This window comes from Leuciscus leuciscus, assembly GCF_965113295.1.
Source record: "Leuciscus leuciscus genome assembly, chromosome: 6".
NCBI lineage: Eukaryota > Metazoa > Chordata > Actinopteri > Cypriniformes > Leuciscidae > Leuciscus > Leuciscus leuciscus.
Window position 1 is genome coordinate 13,529,660 of NC_138730.1, and position 10,621 is coordinate 13,540,280.

Here is a 10,621-nt window from a genome sequence, read left to right on the forward strand (position 1 = left end):
GTCTAAAACACGGAGATAATTATCTTCTTTGTGGCCACAAGAAAGTGTTATCTATCAGTGTTAAAGACGCCCGATTTCTGTTCATAAAGTATACATTCTGTCCGCTGGACGGCCAGTCTGCATGGTAAATGAACAAACTCAACTTCTACCTCAAATTCCCCCAAATTGAGTAAATGCTACCCGTCTCTATCAGTGATTATTACAAGTAATTGTGTAATCGCTGATACAAGCCGAGATTTTGACCTATTCCCTAATTTGAATAAATTAATTTATGGAAGCAACAGATGCATATTCACATTGATGAATATTACCGCTAATTTGAGCTAATTAATTCCCCAACACAAAGTCATTGTTGTTACAACTGTCACAATTTCAATGTTGCCTGGGCTGTTCAGCAGGCCTATTGTATGGTGGAGGTCAAGTTACGTGCTTGATATGTTTGATAAATAAACCCTTTTTATCTAATAATGTTACTCATTTCTGTGGATAGGCACTATAGGCTTGGCTAGGATTCATTCATCACTATCAAGGTAGTAGCCCGTTGTATGAACATTTTATATGGATATTAATTTGTTTTCACATAAAACCGAATTAGTTAATATATGTAATGTGAGCTAAAATCAAGTAAAAAATCAAAACTCATGCTTCCAAGTGACCTTTTAGAAATTTATTGGTCAGTGGCACCCAATCGTAGCACACTGTACTGGTGAGGAAACACGCCGGCATCTGATAAAAAGTAGTCAGCCAGCTGCTCCCTGACAAGTGCCGCTCTCCGGGAGGGTCTGACTCTGCCGACTGAACACTGTGGTCCGTCGACCATGTTCCGGTCCCCCGCAACGCGCTGCCTCCACTCTCCAGGCTGGACTTCACCGGTGTCAGACGTCGTATCCACAAAGGCGGCGGGCATGTATCTGGCCCGTTCAGTGGTTGCCAGGAAGTTGTGGAGAGCTGTACACGCCTTCACGATCTTCACCGCTTTGTCAGGTTTCAGGTCAATCGGGCGGCTGAAAATTCGAAAGCGCGCAGCCAATATACCGAAGGCATTTTCCACTACGCGTCTCGCCCTGGCCTGTCGGTAATTGTAAATGCGCTTCCTATCCTGCAGGTTCGTGCCTTTAATGAGAAAACAAAAAGTGTCATGCAGGAACTAGACAGAACAGATGACTTGGCTGATGCCAACAACACACACACAGGTCTGGTTAACTTAAGCAGTAGCCTACTTTTAATGTAATATTTTTCTGACAATATTTTTTTCTGAAAGGGTAGGTTTAAATAAAGAAAACCGAAATTTAAATAAAGAAAAACCAAATTTAAATAAAGAAAAACCAAATTGAAATAAAGAAAAACCAAATTTAAATAAAGAAAAACAAAATTTAAAATAGCCTAAAGAAAAAACGGCATTTAGCCTAAATAAAGAAAAAACGAAATTGAAATAAAGAAAAACTAAATAAAGAAAAAACACCATTTAAATAAAGAAAAAAAAAACATTTAATTAAAGAAAAACAAAATTTAACATAAAGAAAAAACGACATTTGGCCTAGGCCTAAACAAAGAAAAAACGAAATTGAAATAAAGAAAAACAAAATTTAAAATAAAGAAAAAAAGACATTTAAATAAAGAAAAAGCGAAATTTAAAAAGCCTAAAGAAAAACGAAATTTAAATAAAGAAAAAAACGAAATTTAAATAAAGAACTTAACGAAATTAAGTTAAATTAAACACGAGATTAATTTAGATTGATAATAACGGGTAAAAAGCTTAATACACTTTGTTTCTATTATTCTATTTTCTGAATACCAACACCGAACGAATATATTATTTTTTATTCTCACCTGGATAGGGTCGCATCAGGTTCTGCTGTAAGGGAAAGGCCTCATCCCCCAGGAAAAAAAAAGGACTGGGCGTTGTGGTGCCTGGTAGGACAGCAGGGGCGGGTAGATTGAAATTGCCCTCTGCCAGTCTGGATCCAAATGCACTGCGGCCCAACACACCTCCATCGCTCTCACGACCGTATGCGCCAACATCGACATAGGTGAACCGATAGTTCGCATCAGCAGCTGCCATAAGGATAATTGAAAAAAACCCTTTGTAGTTGTAGAAGTCACTGCCTGATCGTGGTGGTGCTCTGATGCGAACGTGCTTCCCGTCAATCGCCCCGAGACATAGGGGAAACTGCCACTGTCTCCAAAAGTCCTCCGCGATGTCCTGCCACTGACTGCGCGAAGGAAAGGCCATGAACTCGTGCTGAAGGGCATCCCAGATAGCACAACACATCTCTTCTACAATGCCCGCAACAGTGCTGGTGCCCATTTTATAGCTGGCCGCGAGTGGTTGCAGGCCGATGCCGGTTGCGAGGTACCTCAAAGTCACTGCAAGCCTTTGAGAAACTGCGATGGGGTTGCGGTGATTTTGGGGAGTGTCCGGGAGAAAGTGGACGACTCGCGAAAGTAACTCGTCAAATTTTGGCGCCGACATCCTAAAATATTGAAAATGTTTCTCCTCGTCCAGCCTTCGCATGGGAAGCACCAGAGTCACAAACTCCCCATCCTCGTCTCTTGTTGCGTTTAAAGGGCGAACATACCACTGCCTAACTCTGCGCTGCCTATTTCGTTGCCGCCGACGACGTAAAATCAGCAATATGATGCACTCCTCTTCAGTTGCCATTTTGATCTGAATATCACCCGGAATGTCCCCCGCAAAGTCACCAGTGACTCTGCTGCCCCCTGTTGCGTAGTAGTGTATTGCATTTCACGTATCGCCCGCGTTGCTTGCGTCCGACGTGTAGACTATGAAAGGGAGCACGTCGCTCGCGTCGCTAGCGTCACTTGCTCGCGTTGCTCGCGTTGACTCTGTAAGAGCCCTTATTTTTGTAAATTGTTTTTATCATTTGAGTTTGGCTTAGACCAACCGCTGTGGTGTATGTGATGCGTAAATGAGAGTTTTAATCTATATCCCTTTTTGTCTTAGGAGCCAGCCTGTGTGGGAGTGCCTTTCTCTGGGGTCGTCTGGGCTTTTCCCTTCACTGCATGTGGCGTGAGATTTCCTGCACTGCATGTGTATTGGTTTGGGAGTGTAAAGTGGTTTGTATTATTCACTGTACTTTTCTTAGAAGTGGTTTTATTAATCTCATTGAGAACCGTGCACGTGTGGTGTGTACTCTTAGGGCGGCGGGTCCGTGGCCCAATGATTTTCCCTCTTTTTCACACAGGCTTGGTCCCTCTTACTCTAAGACGGGTGGGTTGTGAAATCTAATTGACCTAATGTCTATGTGTATTAAATTCTTATTCCTCTTTTTATATTATTAATAGTTAAAAGTGCTTGATTCAGAGAATTATGCTTCATTGTCAATAAAATTATTTGAGCTTGAAAGCCACGTCTTCGTTCTTCTATCAAGTATTGTCTATTTGAACTTGTGTTGCTGTGATTTCCGTGGGTATATAACCCCGGTGGCGTAGTCGGGACTAAGTCAGGCAGAAACGCCACGGTTACATAAGGAATACTGGAATCCTGAAAAAATTACCAGGCAGCGGTTCAACAAGTGCGGATTTTCTTTTTGAAAGCCGGCGGGCAAAGTTTGCACAGAAATGTAAGATTTTTTCCCATCCTCACCGACCTTGTCATAAAACTTGTTTAAATGATCACACGACGCCTCCTCGCTGCTTTGCCGCGATGTCTCCTACATGTTGCTTTTTGTTTTGATTACGCATGCGGGGGTGCGACACTGGTGGCTGGTGTTGCTAGATTGGGTGTTTGCGGTGTGTTTTAGCCGGGTTTTCGCCTGGAAGGCTCTATAGAAATCTGGCATCCTATTGAACGAAGTTAAACTGAGAGAGCGTGCCGTTCACAGACACCAAAATGAACGAGTTCACAGTAATGTTCATCAGGCAGTAATACAGTACGTTCAGTTCATGTTCGCCCAAAATATGAACGAGTTCATGAACTATCGTTCAATGAACGCGTTCAGGCACAACAGTGAAGTTCAGTATGGAGTACCACAAGGCTCAGTACTAGAACCATTGCTGTTCACTCTGTACATGTTACCCTTTGGAGATATCATTAGGAAGCATGGCATTAGTTTCCACTGTTATGCTGATGATACTCAGTTCTATATTTCTTCACGCCCTGACGAAACTTACCAATTCACAAAATTAACGGAATGCATAGCTGATATAAAAAACTGGATGACTAGTAATTTCCTACTACTTAATTCTGAAAAAACAGAGATTCTAATTATTGGACAAAAAACTTCCTCACGTAATATCCTAGAATACTGTCTAACACGTGATGGCTGCTCTGTCAAACCTTTGTCGTCGGTTAGGAACCTGGGTGTGCTCTTTGATACCAATCTTTCATTTGAAAGTCACGTTTCTAGTATCTGTAAAACCACATTCTTCCATCTTAAAAATATATCTAAATTACGTCATATGCTCTCAATGACAAATGTGGTTCATGACATCAAGTCTAGATTATTGTAATGCACTTATGGGTGGTTGCCCTGCACACTTAATAAAAAACACTACAGCTGGTCCAAAACGCAGCAGCTCGAGTTCTTACTAGAACCAGGAAGTATGACCATATTAGCCTGGTTCTATCAACACTGCATTGGCTCCCTATTAAACATCGTATACATTTTTAAATATTGCTGATTACTTACAAAGCACTAAATGGTTTAGCTCCCCAGTACTTGAGCGAGCTCTTAACGCACTTCACGTCTATTGCAATCTCAAAATTCCAGCCAGTTGATAATACCTAGAATATCAAAATTGACTGTTGACTGGCGGTAGATCCTTTTCCTATTTAGCACCAAAACTCTGGAACAGTCTTCCTAACATTGTCCGGGAAGCAGACATACTCTGTCAGTTCAAATCTAGACTAAAAACACATCTCTTTGACCTAGCATACATAAAACACATTATAAACTTCTATAATTCAATGTTAGGCTGCATAGATTAGGTTAGCTGAAACTGGGAACACTCCCCATAAATCCTGATGTTCTCGTTACATCATAAGAAGAATGGTGTCTACGCTAGTCTCTCTGTTTATCCCGAGGTTTACCGCAGTCCGCCGGATCCAAGACGACAATGCAGTCCTGAACTTTTCTCTCCCCTGTGAAGGCCCCCTTCTCCTTCCCTTTACCTCTGTACAGATAAAACGTTGTCAAAATAGTTCCGGTTCACATGGCTACTCGGAAGCGATAAATAATTCTGTATTATACATTTTCTAAGGCCAGACAAGTAATTTTTTTAGTTCAATTTCTAAATAAAGACTATACATCTGTGCAAATATATATTTAAACGCGCATATCTATAGACTAAACACGTAATATGCATGTGCACGCCGTCAGTGTTTTCACAGGTTTGCAGTTTTAAAGTATGCGTAGAAAAATTATAATAATAATAATAATAATACATTTTATATATATATATATTGCTGCTCGCATCTCAGCCTACCTGATGGAAAATTCTTGCTGGATGAATGACCTTCACCTTCAATTTAACCTTGCCAAGACAGAACTGCTTATGGTTTCACTTTCAGCCAAACCATGCGATCCTGCTGATTTGCCTTATACAACACCAGAAAGATCCGGCCCTTCCTATCGGAGCCACACAACTCCTTGTCTAAGCTCTTGTTCTATCCAATCTGGACTATTGTAATGCTCTCCTGGCAGGCCTTCCAGCATCAGTCAAACCTCTGCAACTGATCCAGATGCTGCAGCAAGACCTAAACTCACTGCTTCAGATCTATGTGTCTCCAGAAGCTTGTGTTCTGCAAGTGAACGTCGCCTTGTGGTGCCATCATCCCAAAGAGACACAAAACCACTTTCACTGACCTTTCCCTGGACTGTTCCCTGCTGGTGGGATGACCTGCCCAACTCAACACATTTTCAAAAAACTGCTAAAGATCCATCTTTTCATAAACACTTGACCCAATAATACTAAATCTTTGTTTTAATAATAAATAAATAAACTTGTGTACTGTGCTACACTAACTGGGACTTGTCACTGCACTTGTTGCTTCTATTGCTCTCTTAATTTTTAAGTCACTTTGGATCAAATGTAATTGTAAATGTGTAAAATAAGTTATATTAGAGTATAAAGGCATACAGCAATTGCCTTTTAATGTAGATATTTTTACATGTTCTAAATTATATACTAAGATTGTATTTCCTATCATTCACATATCTTGATGTTCAGTGTTTGTTTAATGAGTAATACTGTAAATGTGCAGGTATTTTGTACTTATACGTTTAATTAATTTAACAGAAATTGACTGTACATTTGCTATTATTAAGTACTTAATTAGAGATTGGTCAAAGTTGTGAAATTGGAAATGCCTTAAAACTGTAAATATACAAACTTTGTATTTGAATTTATGTATTTAATGCATTTTTATACATAACTTCATAGTTATTATACACAGAAAAACTATATATTCAAAGATAATTACTATAGATAGACAGCATTATTATAAAATAACTTTATAAAACCCTAAATTTACAGTTTAACTTGAAAGTTAAATGTTTTTTTTTAATGTAATTTGACATCATTTATCCGTTTTTCCACGGTTTAATAAGCCATTATCAACAGTAATGTACTGTAATTTAATACATTTTGACTGTAAAGTCAATTCTGTATTTTCACGGTTTTTGCCTGTAATTTTGTGAAATGGTTATTTGCTGTAATTTAACGGAATCTGTCTGGAAACTTTGCTGCCAGAGATTTACCGTTTGTATAGGGGATTATTTTATTTTTTTTACAGTGTAAGCCTAGTAGCTATGGATTTTAATAATTTTACTAATATATAGTAGGTAAACATATAGGTGAACATATAGGTGCATATATAGGTGAACATATAGGTGCATATATGTGAACATATAGGTGCATATAGGTGAGCATATATAGGTGAACATGTAGGTGCATATATGTGCATATATGTACATAATATAGGAAAACGGCCAATTTTATATATGTCACATATATTAAAAACCTATATCAAAACCTATATTAAAACATATATGTTTATATAGGTTCTTTCCATGTGGGTCAACATGGATCTGGAGATATTGTGTATGGAGGAATGGTCTCTGATCTCGTCAGGTGTTCTCCAAACTCTTTAGGCATTATAAGAGACAACTCAGAGCTGTTATCTTGGCAAATTATCTATATTTACTTCATAATGAGTTGTTCTCCTATGCAGCTTAAGCCATTTGTAGGCTGATTCCCCTGAAAAGTATAAAACAATATACAATTTCATCTGAGAATATATATATTTTTCGCATTATCTTAGGAAAATAATTTGTTTATAAAAACACTCTAAAAGTACATGTGGCAAACACACAGCATGAAGAGGTTACATTAAACTGTTTAAATAAAACAGTAAGTACCATAACGCCTAAACATTATATATGTATGTGTTAGCATGAAACTGGTGTGATAGAATGGTTATAATTTCATAGAAAAGTTATATCCCATTTTCTAAACTCATGTCATGAGGATAAACTCATATGCAAGGATATCAAGACGGGACATGATATAACTAACCATTAAGCTCCTTTTAATTAAGCAAAACAAAACTCCAGCTGTATGCATTACGTCAGAACTCAGACATTGATTCACCTAGAACATTATAGTCCCTCCTCAAAAGGATGATTTAAACAACTTAAATATTGTTGTGCTAATATTATTCATGTTACGTGCTTAAACAAAAAATACAATCTTCATATTTCTGTTTTAAACATTTGTCTCATAGACTTCGATTGTAAAAAGCATTACTTTCGAGATGCATTGTATTGTATTGTACTGTTGAACATAAAAGCCTGATAAGTCTTATTGTTTCTTTTAGCTATCGGGCAGTTTTTATTAGTCATCTGATAAGCAGTTAAACATGAATTATGTTGGAAAAATCCAACATTTCTTGAATGGGCAGTGGCACAAATATTAGCCCATGTCATAGTAGGCGTGTTCTTTGGTAATTTGACAGTGACTACGTTTACATGCAGCCAATAACCCGTTCAAAACCGGGATATTAGCAATAACCCGGTCGCGCACGGCCATGTAAACACCGGCAAAAACCCGGATATGCTCATATCCCGGTTTTTAAAAAACCGGATATGATCCCTGGGGTACCCCTTTTCTAACCCGAATATTTGGTCACGTAAACGCGTATCGGCATATCCCCATCAAAAGGAACATTGACTACGTTTACAAGCTGTCAAATATCGGGTTATGGTCGGGTTAAGGTCACTATTTGGGTTTCTGAAACATTCGGAATAACCCGTTTACATGCGTGAGCAGAGAGAGTTACTCCTGTATACAGGATCAATTTGTAATCAATTGGCAATATCCCGATGTAAACGGCGACGCACGGTTAGCGTCTGGACGAAAGGACAACCTTAAGACGCAATGTGCGTCATTTCCGATTCTTCTTCCTGTATCCAAAGACAACAACAACAGCAGCAGCACGCGGATAATGAATAGTTCGGGGCAGATAGCGATCGCCTTTGCTTGCGCTTTCCTCCTCGCTCCAAAAGTGTGGTGCTGTGCTGCGTCTCGCCATGTTTACCTCTACTTCTTGTTTACTTCCGGTATACTGCACGCGGGTTTTTGTATGCGCCGTCTCTACTCAAAAGACCAAGATTCCTTGCGAATAGAACATGCGCAGAACACAAATCAATGTTCCTTTTGATGGGGATATGCCGATACGCGTTTACATGACCAAATATTCGGGTTAGAAAAGGGGTACCCCAGGGATCATATCCGGGTTTTTAAAAACCGGGATATGAGCATATTCGGGTTTTTGCCGGTGTTTACATGGCCGTGCGCGACCGGGTTATTGCTAATATCCCGGTTTTGAACGGGTTATTGGCTGCATGTAAACGTAGTCAGTGATTTGTGTTCTGCGCATGTTCTATTCGCAAGGAATCTTGGTCTTTTGAGTAGAGACGGCGCATACAAAAACCCGCGTGCAGTATACCGGAAGTAAACAAGAAGTAGAAGTAAACATGGCGAGAAGCAGCACAGCACCACACTTTTGGAGCGAGGAGGAAAGCGCAAACAAAGGCAATCGCTATCTGCCCTGAACTATTCATTATCCGTGTGCTGCTGCTGTTGTTGTTGTCTTTGGATACAGGAAGAAGAATCGGAAATGACGCATATTGCGTCTTAAGGTTGTCCGTACGTCCAGACGCTAACCGTGCGTCGCCGTTTACATCGGGATATTGCCAATTGATTACAAATTCCATGTATACAGGAGTAACTCTCTCTGCTCACGCATGTAAACGGGTTATTCCGAATGTTTCAGAAACCCAAATAGTGACCTTAACCCGACCATAACCCGAATTTTAACAGCTTGTAAACGTAGTCATTGACTGTAAACATAATGTAAAATAACATGAATGTAGAAGAGATCCATCTGTTGGAATGACTCATTCTGCCCAGAAGGAGTGCTCATCATTAACAAATGTTGTTTATTTAATACCTCCTTTATGACTCTACTGTCACGCTCTGTGACTGGATTGATCGCACAATGATGGAGAATAAATAGAATCTGTCTTTAATAATAAATCCACTATGGAACACATAGGAGAAACTCAGGAGAAATATAACACTACATTTACAACTGACGACATGAAACAAAGAACAGAGCAAACTAAAGCTGGGCATACACTGTGCGATTTTTGCTCGATTTTGAGCCAAATTCTGACTCGCTCTACTCTTTTTAGAGTCGGGCCGATTTTCAGCTTTGTCGTGCGTCGTTTGTCTCCCGACCGGCAATCGGACTGTCGAATGAATTTCAGGCATGTCAGACATTTTGGTCACCCCTCATGAGGGTATCGCACAGTTGAAGCAGAGCTACGAACCGATTGCCCTAAACTCAGTGTTTTTTCCTCACTGCTTCTGCGAGAAAACAGAAGTTGAACCTTTTCATCTTTAATGCAGCAAGAAAGAAAATGAAAAGAGGGAGATCTTTAAGTTCTGTTGCTATCAAACTATCTGCAATTTAGCAAACTGTTGCTTACCCACATCTTCCAAGCCACCTGCGTGTACATGGCACCTCTTATATTAATTTAATTGATCATTAATTTACTTTCACTTTATTTACTCATTTATTTAATATTTAATTTTATCATCATAGAAAATGTGAACCGTTACAATTGGTGATAATAAAAAAAAGTCACTTCGCAATATTGGAAATTTTTCCATTTTAAACCATGAAGGCGAGTCTGTGGATATCACACAAGCAATGTGCAAACTATGCGAGAGTTAAGCCGTTGAAGTCTCAAAACCCAGTCAATTATTCACTATGCAGAATAAGTACGATGTCAGGCACTGTAATTTGCTCTGGCCCCCTTCCTGTTCGCCAGAGTGATGAAATATTTAGTAGACTGTTGTCACTCAATGGCTGGCTGTCTGGTGTCCGCAGAATAATATAGGGTGCATAGACAATTGGAAAAGTTCTTGGGGCAGACCTGACCTGTTAAAAAGAGATGGTAGTCATCCCTCCTGGGGTGGTGCCACTCTTCTCTCTAGTAATATGGCACATAGTCTCAGAGTTGTTCCTTGACTCTCTGGCTAAACCGACCGTCCGCTAGCTGTCTCTCGTCACCGAGGTCAGATAAATCCC

At 39.6% G+C, this 10,621-nt stretch overlaps 1 protein-coding gene across 1 annotated transcript; it reads right to left on the reverse strand.

Annotated features, from left to right (window-relative positions):
- Positions 1-667: 667 nt before the first annotated feature.
- Positions 668-2,866, reverse strand: LOC309501290 (uncharacterized protein; the record flags this gene model as incomplete). The annotated part of the gene is made up of 2 exons (XM_082173319.1): positions 1,831-2,866; positions 668-1,113 (listed from the first exon to the last, which is right to left on the reverse strand). Exons 1-2 carry the CDS (start codon positions 2,660-2,662, stop codon positions 668-670), a joined length of 1,278 nt encoding a protein of 425 aa, XP_082029445.1. The 5' UTR covers positions 2,663-2,866.
- Between the last annotated feature and the right edge of the window lie 7,755 nt (positions 2,867-10,621).